This window comes from Protomyctophum bolini (assembly GCF_963924005.1).
Source record: "Protomyctophum bolini genome assembly, chromosome: 6".
Classification (NCBI taxonomy): domain Eukaryota; kingdom Metazoa; phylum Chordata; class Actinopteri; order Myctophiformes; family Myctophidae; genus Protomyctophum; species Protomyctophum bolini.
Window position 1 is genome coordinate 643,429 of NC_137867.1, and position 25,565 is coordinate 668,993.

At 43.0% G+C, this 25,565-nt stretch overlaps 1 protein-coding gene across 1 annotated transcript; it reads left to right on the top strand.

Annotated features, from left to right (window-relative positions):
- Window positions 1–2,569: 2,569 nt before the first annotated feature.
- On the top strand, window positions 2,570–16,598 carry LOC308317798 (uncharacterized protein; the record flags this gene model as incomplete). The annotated part of the gene is made up of 11 exons (XM_080767075.1): window positions 2,570–2,633; window positions 5,902–5,972; window positions 6,163–6,272; window positions 10,284–10,463; window positions 10,566–10,726; window positions 11,133–11,217; window positions 11,389–11,538; window positions 13,590–13,731; window positions 13,862–13,989; window positions 14,429–14,587; window positions 16,398–16,598. Exons 2-11 carry the CDS (start codon window positions 5,906–5,908, stop codon window positions 16,596–16,598), a joined length of 1,383 nt encoding a protein of 460 aa, XP_080623201.1. The 5' UTR covers window positions 2,570–2,633; window positions 5,902–5,905.
- Window positions 16,599–25,565: the final 8,967 nt, after the last annotated feature.

Below are 25,565 nucleotides of genomic sequence, written 5' to 3' on the forward strand. Positions count from 1 at the left end.
CTGCCATCTGCTGTATATGGGCCGTACCGGCCACCGCTGCCTTTGCTTACGGCCATACCACCCTGAACACGCCCGATCTCGTCCGATCTCGGAAGCTAAGCAGGGTCGGGCCTGGTTAGTACTTGCTGCTGTATATGGGCCGTACCGGCCACCGCTGCCTTTGCTTACGGCCATACTACTCTGAACAAAAGATCCGGGCCATTTCTCTCTGTTTTACCCCTGCCCTTATTGGCCCCCCAAAAGCGTGCGGTCACCCATTGGCCCGTGAGTTCCAACCTCTTGGCCAACGGGAGATTGCCCCTGTGTTCCACTCGCGTTGCCACGTCTGCTCGTATCAAGCCTGGCTTCGTCCACAAGGCAGGTCGCTGGTTTCCGCGGCAAAACATGGCAACGACCCAGTACCTCTCACAATGTTGTGATTTCTCTGCATGCATGCAATTAAAATTAATGACCACTAGGTGTCGTCAATGCACAGCGTCTGATCAATAGTTGAAATGTCAATTTTGATTGATTGATTGATTGATTGAAATATTTATTAACAGTTTGCAGAATTACAGTACATTTCAAGCACAAACTCAATACAAAGACTGTTAACTGTGAGTGGACGACCCAATTAAGCATTACACTTTTTTACAAGAGGGTCCACCTTGTTCAATTCATCAAAACATTTAGAGACAAACAAATAGACACTTCTATGTAGTTAAAGCAACAGAGTTAAGCAACAGAAACAACAATGGTAGTATTAAATCAAATGTAAAATTCTACAGTGTAAAGACACCAATTTAATTATAAATAAAGTCTATAATAGCACACAGAAAAAGCCTGGGAAGTTTTTTCTACTCAACCATAGGATTCCCAAATATTTTACCCAACCTGAGTTAAAATTGGGTTATTGGATTATTTTTGTGCAATCCAAGTACTGGGATAAAATATTTTCATCTACCCAACCCAAGGGTTATGCATTTTGTATCTATTATGGGTTATTATTATACTGGTATTGGGTTATTTTTTGGTTATTTTTCAACAAACAAGGGTTGACCTTTGAAGGCTTCGTTTTGGGCCTTCGCTTCTAAAAAGCAATAAAATATTTAAAAAATATATTTTCTTTCCAAACAAGGCTATTTCTGAATGCTTGAAGCATGCCGAATCCAATGAAAGAGGTCTTGTAGCTCTAGGGGACTCCTAACTTGGCACCAAATCAAAAGAGACACGTTTTTTCAGCCCCAAAAGCTCAAATAATGTATTTATTTTTCAAACACCAGTTTTTCTGACTCACAAAAAGTTTTGTTATTTGTCTAACCTCTTTAAGGCTTCTAAGTCAAAAACCGTTTGATATTACGGGCCCATCTTTTAGTATGTTATATAGCTTGTCAGGACGAACAATCTGATATGTGTTTCCTGGCACACAGACTTACGGTTCTCTTAATTGGCTAGTTAATTGGTTAGTTTTCAACGCGCGATAGCTCGAGAACGATAGGTCCGTCAGCCAAGTAATTGACATGGGCGTGTTCAGCTTTCCGAGATCTACGCTCTGATAGGTCCGTTATTCTCGTGCGACCCCCGTAGCAAGATTTCTCCAACTCTGATCTGTAATCCGGAAGCCTTATAGACCCATACAGTCATACTGTGTATTGACTGGTGAAATGCTAAACCTAAATTTGAGAACCACACATCCGTGCGCAGGGAGACACATATCAGCGCGTTCGTCTTATCGATAGCTATGCGTGGATGCAAAGCACTTCCATTTTCGACCTTTGTGGGAGGAGCTATCGCGCGTCAAAGTCTAACTCTAGGGTTAGGAACCACACGACCGTGTGTGGCGAAACACATATCAGATTGTTCGTCCTGACAAGCTATATAACATACTAAAAGATGGGCCCGTAATATCGAACGGTTTTTTACTTAGAAGCCTTAAAGAGGTTGGAACAAAACTTTTTCTTTCAACGGGACCAATTCCATTGAATCCAGCATGAAAAAGTGAGTCAGAAAAACTGGTGTTTGAAAAATAAATACATTATTTGAGCTTTTGGGGCTGAAAAAACGTGTCTCTTTTGATTTGGTGCCAAGTTAGGAGAGTCCCCTAGAGCTACAAGACCTCTTTCATTGGATTCGGCATGCTTCAAGCATTCAGAAATAGCCTTGTTTGGAAAGAAAATATTTTTTTTAAATATTTTATTGATTTTTAGAAGCGAAGGCCCAAAACGAAGCCTTCAAAGCCTGCCTGCCTGCCTGCCTGCCTGCCTGCCTGCCTGCCTGCTATTTTTTTTTAATATAATATGTCTAAAATGTAGCTATTGTGTCCATACACAATATAGGCTACAAAATAAGGCAGACAGACAGACAAAGACACTGTGTGTGCGTGCGTGCGTGCGTGCGGGGGGGGGGGCTCTGCCGTAGCAGCCGTACTTTACGTCAGTAGCCTGGGTAAACCCCTCCCCCCTCGCCAGATTTGCAGCAGGGGGAGTGGGTTTACCCAGGCTAGTACGTCAGTACACTCGAAATGCGCGCGGAATCGACCGGAAGAGACTGGCTCAAACACACAGCACAGCAGCAGCAAAGAGAACAACGCACACGGGAAGGAGGACAGAACAACACAGCTCTTTTCACTGTGCCGTGGCACATTAAATTAAAAGGTTTGTACACGTTTATACCTACATAGCGAAGTCATTATCTACCATCAAGAAGTCTGTAGGCTATTTCCCCGTTTGATTTGAAAGTTTGACTCACTGGCTACCGTGGGTGTGTTGCTAGTTTGTGTTGCTACTTTGCTAGCCTAGACCAGAACTAAACTTTCCACGGGTGTTTCGCTAATTATAAAGAGTTAGTGATACAGTTAAGATCCGATTACCGTAAATCCTCAAATAAACTCCTCCTTTCTATTAATTACCGAGCCCCTATTAATCACCGGGAATGGCGTTGAATTAAGTAATAAATTCCGGCCTCCTTTTATGAGCCGGGGTTTTTTGTGTTGTTTTTTTTCTCCAAGTGCCGTATCTGTTACTTTCGCTGCTCTGGCTGGCTGTGCCTGTCACGTCAGCGTCCACTGTCCAGATGCCGTGGCCGCGCTGCTCGGCTCGCACAAAATACAACAACAAAGTTAACTTCGGAAGAGAGCCCCCACATGCAGATCTGCCCTTCATGCAACGTCGATGAGCGCATGGGGGGTTTTGCAGCCTGGCGCACTGGCGCAGCTCCATGCGCGTTGTGGATCTCTCATTTTATGGAACGAACGTACCACCGGTATGCTGTTAGCTTGTTGCTAACGGGACCCTGTTAGCAACAAGTCTCTCTCTCTCTCTCTCTCTCTCTCTCTCGCGCGCGCGTTAGAGAGAGACGCTCTCTCTAACACGTCTTTCTCTCTCTCTCTCTCTCTCTCTCTCTCTCTCTCTCTCTCTCTCCCTCCCGTTGAAGCACTGCAGTGTTGCACTGTTCTGATTTGATATTACCGGTATATGAAATAGCATATCATACATTTTATTTTTATGTTATTATTTGCATCTGAACTTGTCAGTAGCCTAACTGTAGGCCTTTACCACAGTACTGTGGTAGTATATCTCAGTTGAAGTTATATACCGGTATATTTGTGAATGTGACCAGATTTGACTGAGGGACTGCCATTGTATTTTAATTTTTTTCATGTCATATGAAAGCAGGGAATCGTATAGCTTCAAATGACAATGACATTGGTTATTCAAGTTAAATTGATGTGTTGTTGGTTTCAATAGGCTACATGAGCCCAATACATTTTACTGTGTTCTAACTGACCCAAAATGAAAATTTGAAATAAATTCCTCCTTCTTATAGCTGCCTCCTTTCAATAAAAGCCCGGTATCGGGATCGGTTGAGACAAATAATAGCCCGGGTTCCTAAAAGAGGATTTACGGTAGTTCATTTGTTTTGTTACAAACTCTTCCATAGCCATGGAAGAGCCATGTTGCGTTGCTGCTTGTTGTTGCTACTTGTTTATCAGGCGGCACACTAACTCTCCCCCTTAAGCAATATTATAGCTACTGGGCTGCAGGCTTATTATTGTTGCGTCATTGTTGTCACACGTCTAACCATTAGACGTGCGATAACTACAACACGGAACAATAGACTCTAACGACCCTCGGCCATTGAAATGTTAATGCTTAGATGCATCCAGAAGACGCTACATTTCGCTCCCTCCAGAAAGACTGGAGCGTGCAGAGCACATTATGCACGTAGAGCAGCAGACACATACAGTCCCGACCAGGAGGTAAAGTAGGCTAAACGTGACGTTGTTGTGATTAAACATAATGTGCCACGAAAAATAGCTGTCCATAGATGTCCAAACATGATCGCCTCGTTCGGCCAACAAAATATATCTCCCTCCCTTCACAGAAGCGCAGTGATGCGTGATTTATTCTTCGTCGTACACGTGTTATGCTTGCATGCTGAAAATGGCTGATTTACAAGCTCACAACGCGTTGCGGACGCAACGCGTTGTGAGCTTGTCGATCAGCTATTTTCAGCACGTGGAAATAAGCAGGCTGTGAGAACTGAGACCCTTCACAATAAAAGCATGCAGCGTTCACAAGTTGGCCCATAATAAAGACAAGGAAAAGGATTAGATGGCATTTCACATTGCATAATGAGCATTTTTTTTAAATGAGGCTCTGTCTCTGTCCTTTTCTTTCTCTTTAAAGTTATTTGATGAGTGCTGTCATGTGTGTTTTTAAAAGTATATTTACTTTTACGTTTTACTATATATTTAATATATATATATATATATATATATATATATATACCCCCCCCCCCAGGTGTTCCCCAAGATTTTTAGGCTATGAAAAGTGTTCCCTGGGACAAAAAAGGTTGGGAAATACTGGCTTAAAGTAGACCTGCATAAAATGGTGTACTGCAGCCATTTACAACCAGGTAGTGTATTAGTATTTAATACTTGAATACGTATACTTAGTATTTAATACTATTAGTAACTACTAATAGTATTTAGTACTTTCAAAAGGGTTTATTGGGGCACCTTACAAATTGCATTGTTTGTTCTACTGGCTTAAACATGTGTTCTGTCTCTGTTGACAGCTAAAACGTTCTAAAGTGGTCATTGTGGGTGGAGTTAAGTACTTATTGTCCCTCCCATTGTCACACCCACTTCTGTCCAGCTCTAAGGTGTTAAAAATGTTGTGAATATTGAAAGGGACTTTTCTCAGCTTTGGGTGAAAGGCCCCAATCATTTTAAAATGGTTATATCTCCTTCAATTATTGTCAAATTCAAATCATATGAAAGCTTACATTCTGTACTTTAATAATCTGTAATCTGTAAAAATCGAGTTGTGGGCCTTTTTGCTGGATTGTGTCACATGTACTGTATGCCCATGTCGTTTTACATTTGATGATAAAATGCAGATGTGTTATTGTTGACTGATTTGACTGTTTTGTCAGTGTCATGCAGTTGGTTAGCTAATAGCCTAATTTCAACAGGTATTTTTTAATTGAATTCTTATTGCTTTAATAACAGATGTGAGAAACATCTATATAGTTATAGTAGCCTATCGCAGTGGTTCCCAAAGTGGGCTCTGGGGACACCCAGGGGTCCTTGAGTGAGTTCCAGGGGGTCCCCAGCTAAATGATAGTTAGGAACCAAATGGACCCATGGATCTGTAACTCGGAGAGTGTACAAATGGGGTTAATTTGGTTAAATTAACATTGGTGGCCCTTGAAATGACACCGGTTGAGAATCTCTAGAGCCGTACAAATCTTATGGGGGTCCCTGATCTGTCATATCTTTTCAAATGGGGGTCAAATTTTGGGGTCCTTCAAATTAAAAAGTTTGGGAACCACTGGCCTATCGGCTTAATAATTTACCTCATCACTGAGGCATCAAGGTTTTAACTACGCTATTTGTTTTTGTTTGTTTGTTTTCAGATAGATGGACAACTTTGTGGTGGACATTTTAACCCAGTGGCAGCTGACAGACCTGATTGATAGTTTTAAAGGTAAGTTTAAACAATTTTTCACATTCACAGCAAGATGATCTGCATATCTCTTTAAAGGGATTATTTTAAATGTCAAAGTCGACTGCATTGTATTTTAGTGCTCATTCAGTGCTTATTGTATGTTAATATGTTACTGTTCTCCATTGTAAAACATAAAGATGTCTTTGCACCTTGTGTTTTTGTCTTTCAGAGGAGGGAATAGACAAAGAGAGTTTTCTTCTTTTAGATGAGGGGACAATCAAGGAATTGATCCCAAGAGCTGGCCCCAGGCTCAAGTTCCTCAAAAAACTTAGAGAACTTGTAAGTTGTTAATATCACTGCAGACCTGAGGCTAGAATTCCGCCCCCTCCAACACACACACACACACACACACACACACACACACACACACATATTGTTCTTTTTGAGGATCTGTTAAGTGGGAAGATGGCATATATTTGCTTTAAATGCAAAAAGCATATTGCAGGGGATGCCAAGAGTCTCCTTACACATTTACGGGCAGTACACCATGTAAACCATTCATCAAACTATTTCCAATGTAGTGAAACTGGTTGTGGTAGAACGTTTTCTTACATAAGGTCTTTTAGAAGACACCTACTAAAGGAGCATGATGCAAACCAAAGTGAACATACACTTGATGATCCGCTTGAAGGTCCAGCCCAGACTGTTGACATACAGTTTGCAGAAAATGAGCCAGTACAGAGAGCTGAGGAAGTTGTGGATGAATGGGATGAACTAGGGCAGGGGTCTGCAACCCTAGTGGCTCCCTGTAGCATTAAAAGTAGCAATATTTTTTTTTTCATTTATGGTTTCTGTAGGAGGCCAAACGTGACAAGCATTCTTAATATTTATTCTACACATTTTTACAAAATTGTAAAAGCCAGGTGTCTATTATAAACAAATCGGTGGGTGTGTGAGGCTGCAGCCTGCTACGCTACTTATGGCTTCTACAGGGAGAAAAATAAAGATAGCCGACGAAAAACAGAGGATTTAACAGTTCATGGACAGAGGCTTTTGCCTTCACAGCCAATGCAGATTGACAGCTATCAAACAACAAAAAAAGTAACGTTGAAATACATTTCCAGTGAAAGCATGCTAATTTCTCCTAGATTCGTTGCACCCCGGGAGATAATAAAGTTTGGCAAGCTGCATTATAATGCGTACATTTTCTTTGCGGCTCCAGATAGATTTTGAATTTATTTTTGGTCGGAAATGGCTCTTTCAACATCTTGGGTTGCCGACCCCTGAACTAGGGCAAGAGAGCATTACCAACCGTGTAGCCCTTTTTTTTAGCTCATCTGAGATCTAATCCTTCTTTGACATACTCTAACTTAAACTTTATGGTTCGACACACCTCTAGTTTAATTGGTGAGCAAACTAGAATCAAAGACTATGTCTTTATTTCGTCATTTTGGTCTTGATCAAAGCCCAGAGGTAGCAGAGCTTGGGGTGGAGTTCTTGGAATTAGCTGAGCCATTCAAAGAACTGGATACAGATTATAAACAGATGCAGTATTTTGCTAAATCAGGAAATTTCATTCAGCCAGTTGAGGAGATTTTCACTGGGGGGTATCCATTGTTCAGCGAAGGGCCACTGCCACTGGCACTGTCCGGCAAGTCTCGGTTCCTGATTCATATCAGCGTATACCGCTAAAGTGTCTTCTAACCAAGCTACTTGAAATTCCTGGGGTTTTGCAGGCCATGCAGGAATGGCAGCAGAGAGAGAGTGATGGTCTTCAGGATGTACTTGATGGGGAGTTTTGTAAAACACATCCACTGTTTTCAAAAGAGTTGTCAATCCCACTAATCATTTACCAGGATGATTGTCAGACGGTGAATCCATTAGGGTCTAAGACAGCGGTTCACAAGTTGGGATTCATATATTTCATCTTGAAGAGTTTGCCACCAGACCTGCTATCAAGTTTGCAGTCACACTTCCTTTTAGCAGTGTACAAATCCGATGATGCCAAGACCTATGGCCTTGATGAAGTGATGCGCCCTATTGTGGAAGAGACAGGTGTCTTGAGAGAGATGGCATCACTGTTGATACCCACAACTTCCAAGGTGTTGTTAAGTTTTCAGTGGTTCAGGTAGTGGGAGACAATCTGGGCTTGAATGCCATGCTTGGCTATATTGAGAGCTTCAGTGGAAATTATTCGTGTCGGATGTGCAGAGCAAATAAGCAGCAGGTGAGGTCTCTGACACTGGCAGATCTTTCACTATTGCGTGACGTCAATAGTCATGAGGCAGATTTGCGTACAGCTAACTCCTCCGAGACAGGTCTGAAAAGAGACAGTGTCTTGAATGACTTGTCTTTTTATCATGTAACTGACAACACAGCTCCTGACATAATGCATGATATACTGGAAGGCGTAGGGCCTTATGAAGTCAAGCTTGTGTTGAATTCGTTGATACAGCAAAAACATCTCACACTCGAAAAACTCAACTATAGAATCACAAGTTTTGATTATGGATTTTCTGACCAAGGTAACAAACCTGTGATTAGTAAGACTGATTTAAAAAATGTTGAAGGCGCCATGCATCAGTCGGCAGCTCAAATGTGGTGTCTACTTAGGTGGCTGCCAGTTATGATAGGTGACCTGATCCCCAGTCATAGCAAGGAATGGCAACTTATCCTACTCTTACTGTCATGCATGGAGTTCATATTCTCTTCTTCTATGACTTTTGAAGCAACGCTGTATTTAGCTAAAATCATAGAAGAGCATCACTCTCTCTTCCTGGAGCTCTATCCTCACCTACACTTGCGGCCAAAACACCACTGCATGCTCCATTACCAAAGAGCCATCCAAAAAGCCATCTTGATTCAGTTCTGGGCTATGAGATTTGAAGCCAAGCACAATTTTTTTAAACGGGTTAGCCATGTAACGTGCAACTTCAGAAACATTTGCAAAACCATGGCCTTTCGCCATCAGATAGCGCAGTGCTATAATTTACTGTGTGGAACTGTGTTGAGCCACAACACAGAAATTGGTCCAGGGCACAGTACCTTTCTGGCCAATGTTGAGGGAGTAAAAGAAATACAAAGTGGTCTAACCGGCATTCCCCTTTTCACTGAACTGTATGAACCAGCCTCTGTTACCTTCAAGGGAACTATATCGAGCGGGCATGACTGTATTCCTGTCTTATGGCCCAGATGATGGGGAGCCCCAGTTTGGGCTCATAAAGTCATAAAGTCAGTTTTAGTACTAGACCAAACATCACACACACCAACAATAAAGCTTGTTGTACAGAAGTGGGAAACACAATGGTTCGATAGGCATTTATTTGCATACAGTGTGATTCCCACTCAAGTTTTGGCAGCTGTTGAGGTGACAGAGCTGCTTGATCACCATCCCCTACACACAGTCAAGTCATTCATCGAGCATGATGACAGTTTATACATTTCACTGCGCTATAGACTTTTCTAGAAAATCAGTGTACTGCCACGTTAGCGAAGACGGTGTTGTAAATATCTTTTTGACTTAGTTTTATATCTTCGCAAGCCAATCTTTCCAATTTGTATAGTGCTTTTTTTTAAAATGCTGCTTAAAAGGTGCCTTTGCCTTGAGGATGATCAATATGTGTTTGATAAATGAGAGGATGGACTACTGGGATGCAATGCAGTTACGGGATGTTTCTGTAAAATGACTACTGGGATGTGATAAATTGTACAGTAAGTGTTTTTTTTTATCTCCCATGTGTCTACATATCGTTGCTGTCAGGCAGAAGCGTGTGTATCTCCATATTAAGCTTTTGTAAATTAATTTCCTACTTTGTCAGTGTTGTACAAAAAATAGCAGATCTGAAAGCTCTCAATGTGTCACGATGTGACGTGTTGTGAGCTTGTTGATCGGCTGTTAAAACATTGTAAAAGTAATAACAGAACTATTGTGGAGATGCACTGTTTCCACCTGTCAGTGATATACAGTATTGTGTATACAGTACACAAAACATATTTTTCAATTTGCCACAGGTCTGCATGATCCAAGAATGCAAGAAACGAATGCAACCAAGAGTTGACACTCAGGTGAAGGGCTTCAAAGTGTTTTATCGTCTGAATAAGGGCACCATGTGGCATGTGCACACAAATCCTTTACTACTTTCACAATTTATCTAAACTTTGGCCATGAGAATGTCCTTTCTGGTACACATCTCTCACAACATGCATACATAACATACTGTATGCAGTCTTCTGAGTTCGCTACTTGGGTGTGGGCGTGTGGCGCACTAATTTACATTACTGATGGTCATCTGGCAATTCTACGTGGCTGGGTGTCACTATTTGGTACATTAACCTGTGTTTTCTGTTCAGATTGAACTTGCTGTGCCACATGATGTGCAACCAATTGCCACACCTCCACCCCCCATGGATGAAGAAGAAATTCCACCACCCATAGACGAAGGAACGTCAACACCTTCCATGGAGGTCCGAATGGCACCTGTGGCTCAGATGCAAGTCATGCCCCAAAGTCTGCATGTCATTCCACAATTTGTAAGTTCCACTTTTAAGACTTGGGTGTAACTTTTTATTTAATCAACACTGAAGAGTAATAAACAATATCTGCAATGTGGTCCCTTCTTTCAATTTCCTCAGAATATCCGCCAGGTTCTCATAAGCGCGACTGAAGGCCAGCTGATCCTGGCGACCCTTGATGCAAAGAGCCTGGATGCGAGGAACCCATCCATAACTATTGTACAGAGACGTTGCCTCGTCCGTATTTTGTGTTCTCACATCACAGAGAAGTTTGGAGAATGGTACTTAAACACACACACACACACACACACACACACACACACACACACACACTCATGCAAACACTAGTTTGAAATAGGTATATGAATCTTCTTTCAGGGGAAAGATATGATGGGACAAGTATTGACATTTACCTATATTTGTATTAAGTATAAAAGTAATTAGTGACTTGAAAGTAGTGTTGAAAGTAATAAAGTAGTCGTATGATCAAATGATTATTTAAAGACAGACTACCAACATAAACATGCACAACACATGTACCAAAACACATGTTTAGTGTTTTTTGTTATGATCCCTATTAGCTCCAGAAAATGCTACAGCCATTATACTGGAGTTCGTGACATGTTTTAGCAGTACTATCTAGTTTGACTCTGCTGGTAATTTAGTTTCTTTCTCCTGTGTTTACAGCCCTGCCTCCGAGACCAAACAGGCAATGGCCAGTAATTTGATTCAGGCATTTCCCTGCTTGAAAGATGACTCAAGAAGTGGCTTTGTGAGTAATTCACATTTTGTAAAGGGATTGATGCTAAAGTTATTTGGACACAAGAGTACTGGACAACTTTTTATGCCCAATGTACAGAAAAACCCTGTTCCGGCCACGTCTTCTGGCCACTGTCAAAATGTGCCTCATCTCTGTTCATTCAAGATTTTCATTTCTTTACAGGGACTCTGGTTTACCCCAGGACGGGGGAAATTAACAGTCACTGGTTTCATCGAAGACAGAGTCAAATATGTAAGAAAGGCATTGAGACAGCGTCAGAAACTAACACAGCCGACACCACCACCACAACCACCACCAACCAATGAACTTGCCGTTCGTCAGACGTGCATACCAGGTAATCGTTGTAACTGAATATATTGAAGCAATGAATAGAGCCACATAATTTAGTGATTGGTAATATCCTTGTGTACTTTTTTTTTTAATAGAAAGTACAATTTACAATTTACAATTTAGGCATTTAGCAGACGCTCTTAATCCAGAGCGACTTACATTAAGCAAGAACAAAAAGCATGGGAATACATCACATAAAGACATTTATCATGAAACATGCGTAGCTAAGAAAGTAACAGTGGAATATCTATAATGAAACTATACATATACGCTATACATCTATACTACTATGCTACACATATGTACTATGACGTGCTATGACTACATACAATGCACTTATGCTGTCTACATAACATGCTATAAGTCTGTATCAAATGCTATCTAAGTCTACAGAATTGCTATCTAAGGGGGTGGGGTAAGTGCTATGGGCCATGATGGAGTCTGAAAAGGTGGGTTTTCAGACTACGGCGGAAGATTGGGAGTGATGCTGCAGTTCTGACTGCAATGGGAAGTGCATTCCACAGTTTTGGAGCCAGAAGGGAGAAGAGTTTGGGACGTGTGGAGCGTTGTCCCGGCGTTTTTAGTGAGGGTACTTCCAGCTTCCCTGCGTTGGCTGATCTGAGTGAGCGGGAGGGTTTGTAGGGTTCGATCATACTTGCAAGATATGGGGGAGCCATACCTTTGGTTGCTTTGAATGCCAGCATCAGAGTTTTGTATTCTGTGCGGGCAGCGACCGGGAGCCAGTGGAGGGAGCGGAGCAGGGGGGAGACATGTGAGAATTTTGGCTGGTTGAAGACCAAGCGAGCTGCAGCATTTTGGATCAGCTGGAGAGGCTTAAGTGCACATGCTGGTAGGCCAGTAAGGAGGGAGTTACAATAGTCAAGTTTTGACAAGACTGTTGTCTGGATTAGGAGCTGGGCTGATTCCTGGGTGAGGAACGGTCTAATTCGTCGTATGTTATAGAGTGTGAACCTACAGGATCGAGTGACAGCTGTGATGTGAGTTTTGAACGAGAGCTGACTGTCCAGGACAACACCAAGATTCCTGGCTGTTGGGACAGACGTTACCAGGGCGTTGTCTATGGAGATAGTTAGCTCCCGCATAGGGCAGGACTTAGCTGGGAAGAAGAGAAGCTCAGTCTTGTCTGGGTTCAGTTTGAGGTGGTTGGAGGACATCCACTGTGAGATGTCAGCCAGGCATGCAGTGATGCGCTCTTCCACCTGAGTGGCAGAGGGGGGGAAGGATAGAAACAGTTGTGTGTCATCGGCGTAGCAGTGATAGGATATATTGTGAGCAGAGATGATAGTGCCAAGGGATTTAGTGTACAGTGAGAAAAGGAGGGGACCAAGTACCGATCCCTGTGGGACCCCAGTTTGGAGGGTTCGGGGGGATGATAAAGTACCATATCCGAGGAAAAGGCCATCTCGCTCAGATAATGGTTAAAGCACAACACGCAGCCCGTCATCCAGATAGAGCAGAACATGCGGGATACAGCAGTGTACAGGTCAGTAGGAATGCACTGAGGACACTCGGATGTAATTTTGCCTATGCATGCGCCTCATGGTACTGTATCACCTCAGTCATTAAAATTTTAACTACAGACCTCTCAAAAGAAACTAATTGGACTACTACACCTATGACCCTGCTTATTATGTTGGGATGGGATGTACTAAGGCAGAGTACAGCAAACTTAGGCGTGGTGGTTCTAGATACTCAAGTGACCAGTGCCCATATACCTGTCATACTACAAAAGTGAGGGCACATATCTGCAATTGCCCTTTTTGTGTTATCCATTTAACATTGTTGGACAAGCTGTGCTGTACTTTTTGCAAAATGTTAGTAAGTACAGTATTCTTTTATACAGGGCCAAGTTGATTAGGGAAAATAATTGGGGCATTCTGGAGACCCGCCAAGAATTCCCACACATATTGACTCGAGGCATGGTAAGTTACAAAAGAGTATACATATGAGGATGCATTGTTTATAACAATCTTTATCAACTATAACCTTTAATCTGTTTTCTTTTAATAAAGATTGCACAGGACTTTGAGATCCTGCATGAAGAGGCTGCACCCAAACTTTTTGAGACCTGGCTGCCTGTTTATGCAGAGAAAATCCTGGACCTGGCCAGAAGAGAAGGGAAGCTCCTCTACATGTTGGATGGATTAACACCTGGTACTATATTGTTATATTATACAGCAGACAATGCAAATTTACATTTAGCAGGTGTTTGTTTTTGCTACTAAATGACAATCATTCATGTGCCATTCCACATATTGATGCATATAAAATTGTGTTCCTACAGATGTTTTGGGGGAACTTGCACTGTCCCAGTTACCAGCACTGCTTCCACCAACCGTCTATAAACACAACAAAAAAAACATTCGGCACACCATCCAGGAGTCCAAGTTGGCGTTTATAGACCATCAGCCTGTAAGTCCCTCTGCATTTCTAAAGGAAATGTTACTAATTTAACCACTTGAACCCAGCAGCCATATTCTGGGGGGCGCGCATTGGCCAACAATAGCACATCTGCAAGGAGGAAGCCATGCAAGGCACCTACCTGCTCATCGGGAGTAATTAGGGGTTTAGAGTCTTGCTCAGGGACACTTCGACACAAACGTTTGGCTAGCCCGGGATCAAACTGGGAAATTTCTGACATTGTGAGCTGGTAGATCAGATATTTTTGTTGTAGATGGGAACACGGTGGTGCAGAGCCTGCCTGCTTGTTATAGAATTATTCCGAAAATGAATTAATCAACATGCCATATCAGCCACTGCAATCAGTGAAATCCATTGTCTTGCTTACTCTTTGTATGTCGACAATCTTACTTTGGTTGATGTATATGCCTTTTGTTTATTTCTTGCTCAGGTTGGAACAAACATGGTGGAGTACGTGCAGCAAGCAAGGGCATCAACAGAGTACCCCTATGTCCTGTCGCTGGGTAACGACGTTCGAAAATCATCCCAGGCGTTCGTCATTCTGGCTGGGGAGGCGTTGGAACAAAATACATTGCTGCAGGCGGTCGATGTCGGTTTCAAGATGTATTATGTTTTCAATATCCATTACCCGAAACAGTGTGCTCCTGTTTGGGAATTCCTGCAAAATGCTGTCTATGGAATAGCAGGACAGGAATCCAAACCTGTGACTTTTTTGCGTTCATCGCTCAACAATTAGACATTACATAAATGTCTAATTGTTGAGCGATGTCCAGCAGGTTGAGAGCCACTGCTTTAGCACACTTGGCCCCCAGGCCATAAACCCTGATACTGTCTGTTGTGTCTCCTGTCTGGGCTTGACTCAGGTCCCTGTTGGCCTCGGGAAACATTCACCCCCTGCACCCTCCCCGATCAGGTACAACTAACACCTGCTACTACTGTCCTCTCTGTCTGTGTGCGTGTGTGCGTGCGGGCGGGCGGGCGGGCGTTAATTTCTCTCTCTGCCCATTTGGTGGTGTGTCTTTCTTCATACATGTGGAATTGTGGATGCTATGCTTTCAGCTCCAGGTGTACCGTGTTAAGATAATTACCTCCTCTCCTCCTTTATATTCAATGGCCAATTTTGGTGTAATTATGTGCAGTATTTGCAGAGTTACTGTTAACAAGTGGAGTTAATTGTTTAGCCAGCTTATTGTAGACACAGTGTTTTGGATGTGGCACAGTGTCTGTCATATAGTGTATCCTTTGCTGCAGACATGCTACAGTAGCTTACACTAGTTTTGGTCTTATGAGCTGAGAAAGCTAAAAGCCCTTCCTTTGTCTCCACTCTTCTTATTATATAAAAAAAAAAAAGTGTTTAAGTGTTTAAGTGTTGTTCAAACATATTGCACTGTGGAATGAGCAAATTATGCTGAAGTTGTTTTTGCACTGTTTAGACGCTGTTAAGCTTGAAGCATATTGAAAAAGCACCTTATTTATACTAAAATAAATATTTTTCCTACATTTCCAGCATTGTTTTAAGTGTTATTTTTTTACATGACCAAATATAGGATGCATTTTAAAGGGTGTAATCTTAAACAAATGTAACTGAATCTGAATATTGATAATATATGATTTACCCAGCATTTGGGTTAAAATATAATATACATTTGCATAGTATTTTACACAATTCATAGGGTAGAATTCACCCAGGGCTGTAATTGATTTTACCCAATATGTGGATTAAATGTGCATAGTATTTTACACAATTCATAGGGTAGAATTCACCCAGGGCTGTAATTGATTTTACCCAATATGTGGATTAAATGTGCATAGTATTTTACACAATTCATAGGGTAGAATTCACCCAGGGCTGTAATTGATTTTACCCAATATGTGGATTAAATGTGCATAGTATTTTACACAATTCATAGGGTAGAATTCACCCAGGGCTGTAATTGATTTTACCCAATATGTGGATAGTATTTTACACCATTCATAGGGTAGAATTCACCCAGGGCTGTAATTGATTTTACCCAATATTTGGATAGTACTTTACACAATTCATAGGGTAGAATTCACCCAGGGCTTTAATTCATTTTACCCAATATTTGGATTAAATGTTTAATTATATGGTTGGGTTAAAATAAACGACACATCTAGTTGGGTAAACTTTACTACTACAGTGTTGGTCCACTATTTATGAAGTGGTTGGGAAAAAAATTACACAAGTTGGATTATTTTTTACTAAGCTTTTTTTAGTGTGAGCCCTCTTTGAGGTTGAATATCTAAGATTCTTAATAGGACTAGATGTTAGATATCCCTAAATATTCAGCACAACAATTGACTGGATTGGAGATGACTTCTTGGGTGGGGTGGAATTGTCAATGATCGCGTGGTGCCACCATACGACACATCTTCAGTTGTGTGCCCCGACCTCATTGGGTGTTTCGGCCTCTTATCACAAGACACCCTCTGCCGAGGTTGGCCCACCACAGGTTGATCAGACCTGGGTGTATGTCGCATGGTGGCACCACGTGGTCATCTGGAAGCCCATGTTGCGTCTCTACGTTTCAGCCACAACCAGTGACTGCTCCGTTCTGCCGCAGTGGAAAGTTCTTTGATTGCCTTCCGTTGGGCCTGACCTCTGATCCCTACTTCCTTCAGGAGCCTCGTGGTGGAACTGGCTACAAAGCCTCTGCAGCCCACCTCCACGGGCCACACCTTCACGTTCCAGCCCCGCCCCTCTGCTTCAGCTGCTAAGTTGGCATACCGCAGTTTCTTCCGCTCGAATGCCTCATCGATGTTATCCTCCCATGGGACTGTTAGCTCAACGATGAAGACACGCCGACAGGATTTGGACCAGAGGACCAGGTCTGGGCGCAGGTTGGTCACTGCAATTTCGGGTGGGAAGGTGAGTCTCTGGGTGAGGTCTGTCCGCATTTCCCAATCCCGGGCTGCACTCAGTGGGCCTGAGTTTGGAGGAGCTGGCTTGGTCCGCCGTTTCTCCCCTTCCCGGATGAAGGTTTTCTGTGGGAAGGTAGACTGGGCATTTAGAGGCATGGCATTGGTGGTTGCCCTCTTGTTCTCAAGTTCGGCAGCCAAGCACTTTAGCACTTGGTTGTGGCGCCAGGTGTATCTTCCTTGAGTTAGACTGGTCTTACAACCCACCAAGATGTGTTTGAGGTTTGCTGGGGCTGCACACTGGAGACAGGCTGGGTCCTCTCCATACCAAAGATGTAGGTTGGTTGGAGAGGGCAGGACATCATATGTGGCTCTAATGATGAAACTCAGCCTACTAGACTCCATGCTCCACAGCTCGTTCCATGTGATTTTCCTCCTCTCCACACCATCCCATTTCATCCAGCGGCCTTGCTGGGCCTGGGAGACTGCCTTGGCACACCTGGCTGCTTCCTCCTGGTGGCGCACCTCCTCCACCACCATGTGCCGCCGTTCGGTTGGAGTAGCCTTTTGCCATGTGGGTGTGGATGCTTCCAAGCCAAGGCCCCCTCTGCCGTGTTGGACATGCCCCACTATATCCCGGTGTCTGAGGGCGGTCTTTGCCACTGCAACTGCTGCAGATGGCTTCCATTTCCTCCCTGTTGCTAGGGTTGGAGCAGCACCTCGGACGAATGGATCCCGGGATTCTGTGAGAGTCATTTCCACCCTTGATTTTGCACGTTTGTACTCCTCCACCAGGCTTGAGATTGGTAGGGAGAGGGCTCCATTCCCATACAGGCCTATGCTGCTAAGGCCTCTCGGTAGTCCAAGCCACTTCCTCACTTGTACATTCACCAGTCTCTCCAGCCGATTGGCATGGGATAGAGTGACCTCATAGATGGACATTGGCCACATGAGACGGGGCAGCAGACCAAACTGAAAGCACCACAGCTTCAGCTTCCCAGGGAGAGCAGTGTTGTTGATCTGCTTGAGGCCACTGATGGTATCCTGCTTGAGTTGTTCCACCTGCTTCGAGTCTTTGAGTTCTGCGCTATACCAGCGGCCAAGGCTTTTGATAGGTTTCTCCAGAACTGTTGGTATTGGCTCGTTGTTGACGTGGAACCTCTCATTGGCAAGCCGGCCTTTGACAATGGAGATACTTCGGGATTTACTGGGTTTGATCTCCATTCGTGCCCATTTGATGTTTCCCTGGAGTTTATCCAGCAGGCGTTTGGTGCATGCGTTTGTTGTTGTTATCGTCGTCATGTCATCCATATACGCCCTGATTGGAGGAAGACGCAGGCCGCTCTTTAGCCGTTCCCCTCCAACCACCCATCGGGATGCTCGAATAATAAGCTCCATTGCCATGGTAAAAGCCAGTGGAGAGATGGTGCAGCCCGCCATTATGCCTACTTCGAGGTGCTGCCAGGCAGTTGTACTGGTCTGTGATGTAACGCAGAACTGGAGGTCCTGGAAGTAGGCTTTGACCAGCCTTGTGATGCCCTCTGGGACTTGAAAGAAGTTGAATGCTGTCCATAAAATCTCATGAGGCACTGACCCGAAGGCGTTGGCAAGATCTAAGAAAACCACATGCAGATCTTTCTTCTCCTTCTTGGCCATCTGTATCTGGTGCCAGATGACATTTGTGTGTTCCAGGCATCCTGAGAATCCACTAATCCCTGCCTTCTGCACTGAGGTGTCGACAAAGTTGTTCTTCTGCAGGAATATTGAGAGCCTCTGGGCCACGACACTGAAGAAGAGCTTTCCTTCCACATTCAGCAGACTGATCTGGCGGAACTGGTCGATGGTTGAGGAATTCTTCTCTTTGGGAATCAGGATCCCTCCTGCCCGTCGCCATGCCTTTGGTATGATTCCTTTTTCCCATGCCACTTTCATTAGCTTCCAGAGGTACTTCAAGACACCCGGGCAGTTCTTATAGAGCCTATATGGGACACCGTTGGGACCAGGGGCTGACGCTGTTCTTGCCCGCTTCACTGTCCTCTCAACTTCGCTCCATGTCGGGGGCCTTGTTTCTAGCTGGTGCTCAGGTGGATGGATTGGTGGCATGTCATCCGGAATGCTGAATGGCACATGTCTCTGGTTGTCGGAGTAGGTCTTCCTCAGGTGCTCCTCTAGTTCCCGTATGGGTACTTTGAGGGTCCCATTTTTCTCCTTGACAAAGAGGTCTTTGACGAACTTGTAGGGATCTCTGTAGAAGGCAGTCCTCGTTCGCTCTTTCTTCTTGTGTTGCTTTCTCAAGCATTCTGCTCTTCGCAGTGTTGCAAGACGCTGCTTGATGTCGCCTTGTAGTTCCTCAAGTCCTTTCCTTTCCACTTCTGTGGCCCTCTTCCACTGTTTTCTCAGGCACCTTCTTTCTTTCACAAGTCTCTCAATCTCTTGTTGTCTCCTAGACTTGAGAGGGGCTGATGGTTCCTTCTGGGTCCTAAGGTTCTCACTCTTCACTCCAAAACTCTCTGCTCCATAGCTGTAGATGATCTCTCCGATCTTGTCCAGTTTTCTTTCCACGCACCCTTTCAGACCTTCTAGAAGATGGACGAGGTCTGTGTTGGTGTTTTCCCACTCCTTTTTCTGGCAGGATTTAGGCCACAAGATTTGAGGCTTCCGTCCATTCATCTTCCTCTCTACTGCTGTCTGTGGCTGGATGGGCTCTGGACTCATGTCCATTGGTGAATCTGTGCTTGGTTGAGCTTCGTCTGGGGTTCTGATACCCTGTGGACTGTGGTGAATAACCTGCCGCTGGGCTTCAGTCGACTGATTTGCCCTACTTCTGAGGAAGTAGTGGTCAATGCGAGGCCCCTCGCTAAGCTCTCTTAGGCACTTTTTCTTGCCCTGGTGGATCTTGAGACCCGTCTCTGATGTCATCTTTTTCCAGCCACAGATGCAGCTTTGTAGCTTGTGTCCTGCCAGTGCTGTCACTCCGTCAAGAATATCAATTTAAAATGTATTATCCATTTCTTGTTTTCCACTTTATTGTGATTTTAAATGATCTGGTTTCTTCCCTTCATCTTTGAACCTTACTTACCTTTGAACTGGGACATTAGCAGATCTACAAGCTCACAACCATAATACGGTTAAATCAGATTTAGCTAGACTATTGATGTATAATTTGATATTTTATGACTTATAACATAGGTCACATTGTCATAAATCTGGTGTAGATTAGGTGTCCAGGAAGCTAGGCCTGGGAAGATCTCACTCCAGAGATCTCACTCAAAGAGACCCATTGGGCTCGATTATGCAAGTCATATAATATTACATATAATATTACAGTAATATGAGCTGGGGGCGTGAGGTATGTCATATTGCAATTTTAAGCATGTTAAGAAGCGCTTTCGACACCCCGTGGAGTGCGCAAAACGGCCTTGAATTAGTCATGGGAGTGTTTAAGGCGTGTTTGAGAGTTACCCAATCAACATGTCCGTACTATTTTCTTTACCAGTCAGCTGATGTCACATACGGAATGCTCACTTTGGGGATCGTTATATTACATTTCTTCAGGCTGGCACCATAGAAGACATGACATATATGACTTTGTCACATTTGGGTTAATTATTCCTATTGCACTGCATGCTGTCACCTTCATGCCTCAAAATAAGTTGTTTCTATTGAGAAACACCAGTAAAATTATATTTTAATTGAAATTATAATTATATTATATTTGAAATGAGTAATGAGTTGAATGCGTGGTGCGTATGCCCGTGATGCGGTATGGTCCCGTGATGGTATGGTCTTCGCTCGTAGCATTTTATTGAAGAAGACTTGAATCGAGTGTGATACAGCGTATGAAAGCAAACTTCCCAAGGATTATGGATATGTTTTTGTTTTTTTTTAAGGTTGAGAAATGAAAGAATTATGGCCGTTTCTAATCTCAACATTCACAATAAAATGACGCAATAAAAAGACGCTGTTGCCATGTCTCAGAGAAACAAGTAAATAGGTCTATAAAAATAATCCCAAAATAAGCGCATATAACAGGGGTCTGTAACCTATTTTAAATGAAGTGCCATGTTTTTATTTTCTAGATATTGAGTCTGCCATATCCAGATTAATTTTAATGACACCACATTAAAATAAAAAACATATTTTGATTGTCCACAAATATAAAGTTCTTACATCTTTTTAAATATTTTCTTGCACATTGTTATAATGATCATTATATATCCGCCTGCAGTCAGAGTTCATAGTTTTAATGAATGAATGTGATGCATTGTGAGCTGGTAGATCTGCTATTTTCAAAAGTAATCTTGGAAAAATGTAATTACATTTTTGTATTAGTCCTTAGTTGGGCAAATGCATTCATCTGGGGATCCTTGACATGGGAATGTGCTGTGTGAGGATCACTGGTTTAAACAACATTAGGAGAAACCTTTAGAAACAAGAAAAGCAACCACAACTACCAATATTTACAAGCAACTTTACAGAAAAAGAAGCCGCTTATAATAAACAGACTTGGCAACACTCCAGCAGCGTCCCAGAGCCGCTCAAGTGTAAAATCAAACAGTGCTTTTTCTTCTTTTTGCGTTTATGAGGTGCCTAGACCCACGTCTAATCGTTATGCGCAGGTCAAGGGGCTTAATAGCAAATTGCGCAAAGCGAAAATAATTAACATATGGACACTCCCATAATGCTAAAATATTCAGCAACGTCGTATTCCATATGTGTGTGCGTTCAACACGGGACGATAAGGCTTTCATAATACGATTGTGCGCAGAGCGAGGCCAATTTATGTATTACCACATGGTAAAACGCACCTTCAAAATCCAGCCCATTGTCTCTATGATCCACTCAAGGAAACCCATTGTCCATATGACTAAATCTTAATCACACACTGTCTGTTGAGTTTATTTCAGGTACAGAATTTACATACAGTCTTAGAAATGGCCTGTGTAAACAAAGCCTTTGTTCCTGATGCTGACAGCACTCCAGAGGTTGGAGACAGTGTCTTATCTTAAAAGTAATGTAGTCTCAAAAACTGCAGTCTAGAATATATTTATGCTCAATCTGTTAGACCTATTAATACATTGTATCTTTTTCATTACTTAGTTTCATATTCCGTTTGTATAAGACTGAACTATAAAGTTATTTGAATGTATGACATTACAGAGCTATTCTTATCATTTGTAAATATATAACCTATTTTGAATTAGTCTTTAAAGTAGGATTCGGTTAACTTGTGTTTTATCCTTTAATTGGTAAAGTTTATTATGAGTCAGCAACAGTTAAAATGTATTCCTTTAACATTTCATTATTATAGTTACATGTGGTAATAAGGTTCTGTAGACATAAATATTATAGATATTTAACTAGTCCTATTAATATAAAGGTATACAGTTAGCTGGCCACATGAGCTACATGCATTGTAGTTCCATATACATCACTATTAATATACAATTATTGACAGATAATGACAATGATTTTTTTGTAATCCTGACTTTGCTCAATCATGTACAGCATGTTCAGGGTTCAGAGCCTGGAAAGAGGCTGGCATTTTAAAAATACAAGATCTCTTTCTGGGTGGAACCTTAAAATCCTTTGCCCAAATTAGGAATGAATTTAATTTGCCTCAAGTACAATTCTTCAGGAGTAAAACATTTTGGGCTAAATGCAAAACAAATTACATGTTCTAACAGAACTCATGAGACAAGGTACAAGATCATTCACAGGTTACATGTAACTCCAGCTATACGCAGTAAAGAAGTTATACGAGTATGTGTATGAATACATGAGTATGTGTATGCAAAGATATATATATATATATATATATATATATATATATGTGTGTGTGTGTGTGTGTGTGTGTGTGTGTGTGTGTGTGTGTAAACAGAGAGGAATGGCCCTGCCCCTTTGCGCAAGGGGACAATTTACAATTTTACAATTTAGGCATTTAGCAGACGCTTTTAATCCAGAGCGACTTACATTAAGCAAGAACAAAAGCATGGGAATACATCACATAAAAGCATTTATCATGAAACATGCGTGCATATATATAATTGCACCACTGAAGAATCCCAACAATGTGAAGTGAGGGGCGCTCTCATCGTCGGATTTGCCGCATGGAGCTGGGGGGCGATGGGCTGAAGTCCAGGGCTGCGTCCGAAATCATTCCCTATGCCCCATATAGTGCACTACTTTGAGGTTCCGCCATTTTGTTATAGTGTCCGAATATGTAGTGAGCATTTTTGCACCCTAACGTAGTGGACTGAAGTATCCCATAATGCACCGGGAATTGTAGGGAGCATCCGATGGTCACTACAAAACACAGCGAAGCAAATCTGCCCCATAATGCATTGTGCAAGCTCGCTCTTGAGCGCACATGCACGCGTTTGCGCACGTGCGCTGCTTCTGCATGCATGCGCTCATTGCGCTCCAACTCAGAAGAGGCAGAAGTTGAACCAGCGAAAGAAATCAACACAAATGTACTTTTAAAACTTTCGTTTTCCCCTCTTTTCTTCCCTGGCGGATCTCGAAGCTACAGATCTCGAGACAAATGATCTGTGCATTTTTTTTAAATTGTTTTATTTTATTTATAATAAATCTACTCATTTGCAATAGTATTACTAATCTGATTCATTGTATCACCCAGGCCCAGCGCATGACGTTAGGAGAGGAATCAGTTGCTTGCTGTAGAATATATTTGTGAGATTCTTTATCACAAATGATAAATGCATTAAAACTTCATTGTGTAGGCAGTCATTTATTGGACTGCTGTTTCTGTTAACACCAAACGTCCGTATTGTGAGCAGAGCTTGTAGATCGGCTACTTTTGGTAATTCTTTACCAAAAGTACCCAAGTAAAAGTATACAAGCTCACAACGCGGACGTCGCGCGTTGCTTATAGATCGGCTATTTTTGGTAGGCCTATCCCCCCCGCCCCAGGATTAGCGGGGGTTCATGTGGTTAATCAATCATGCTGCTGATATTTTCATATATTGTCAAGGTTGTGCACTGTTTTCATATTGCTGGATAATGGATATAGCCTAATATTAATTTATTGATAATAATCATAGGCCCAACCTTTTTATCATAGATATATAGGCCTAAATGCCTGCAAACATATTTTCATTAACCTATTTTTTCTTTATTCATTCATGAATTTAAAAATAACTTTACAAACTGTCCTTGCAGGGAGGTGACAGCCTGCAGTCACTTATTTGATACAGTCTTCCTAGCAGAAATTCAGCAGCAGCGTTTTGATTGGTTTCTTGTAGTCAGTTGATTCTTCATATCCAAATGAGTGAAAAAACCTAATGGGGATTTCATGCAAATAAAAAGTACATGAACCCGCGGAACTACAGCGCCCTCTATCGATATTGACGTCAGAGTCGGTGCTCCCCATACAGGGAGTATTGTCCGAAATCTAGGGGTTACGTATGTAACCAAAGTTATATAACAGCGAGCAAGGCTGCTCACTTATGGGAGTTTGCGCCCCCTAGCGTAAACACAGAAGCATTATATAAACTCACAGACAATTTTGGCTGGGACTTTGAGACGTGATGACGTTGAGAACCGCCCACCGGTGCGCTAGTATAAAAGCGCGTCAACGTCCCTTAGTCTCCATTCGATAACAATTGTTCTCTTCTCAAGCAACAAGAAGGGAATCCTAGTGAGCAGCCTTGCTCGCTGTTATATAACTTTGGTTACATACGTAACCCCTAGTTATATTAATCAGCTTAGCAAGGCTGCTCACTTATGGGAGACTTTATTAACTCCCTTATTGTCATCGCGAAGTCTGGACCCTTAGGGCCCGTACCATCTGTGAGCAAGGACCACAGTACGTCCCCAAAAGGACTACTGCCCCTCCTTGGGAAAGCCAACCAGGCCCAGGTCTGTCATAAGCGCCTAAGAGGAGCCGACAGAACAACCAGCTCAGCACCCTGGAGAAGACCAATGTCCCCCCAGGGAGCCGAGTCACTCCACTAACTGGAGGCCACGCTCAGGACCGCATGCGCCATCGGCGCTGCTGTCACATCCAGCCTATAGAAGGTGGCAAAGGTGGAAGACGATGCCCAACTTGCAGCGGAACAAACATCCTGAACAGAGACCCCCCTACAGAGGGCCCAGGATGACGCCATACCCCTCGTGGAATGCGCCTTCAACCCTATGGGAGGCACTATATTCCTACCAGAGTAAGCCCGCTCTATAGCCTCCACGATCCACTGGGAAAGCCTAATCTTCGAGATAGGCAGCCCCACAGTCTCGGGATCCCAGGAGACAAACAGCTGTGTAGTCTTCCTTGTCGCCTTAGTTTTGTCCAAATACAACCTCAATGCCCTCACCGGACAGAGGTTATGCCTCCTCCTCTCCTCCTCAGAGGCAAAGGGGGGCGGACAGAACGCCACCAGGTCCATCGGTACCGGGGTAGCCAGGCGGTTCTTAGGTAAAAACGCCGGATTGGTCTTCATGACCACCCTAGCATCCCCATTAAACCTCATGCATTCCGCACTCGTGGACAACGCATGGATATCACCGACCCTCTTAGCGGTCACCAGAGCTATTAACAACGCTGTCTTCAGCGACAATAGCTTCATACTCAACTCCTCCAAGGGCTCAAACGGTGGTCGGGACAGAGAGTCCAGAACCAAAGCAAGGTCCCATGAAGGGACCAAAGACTTAGTCACCGGAAGGAGACG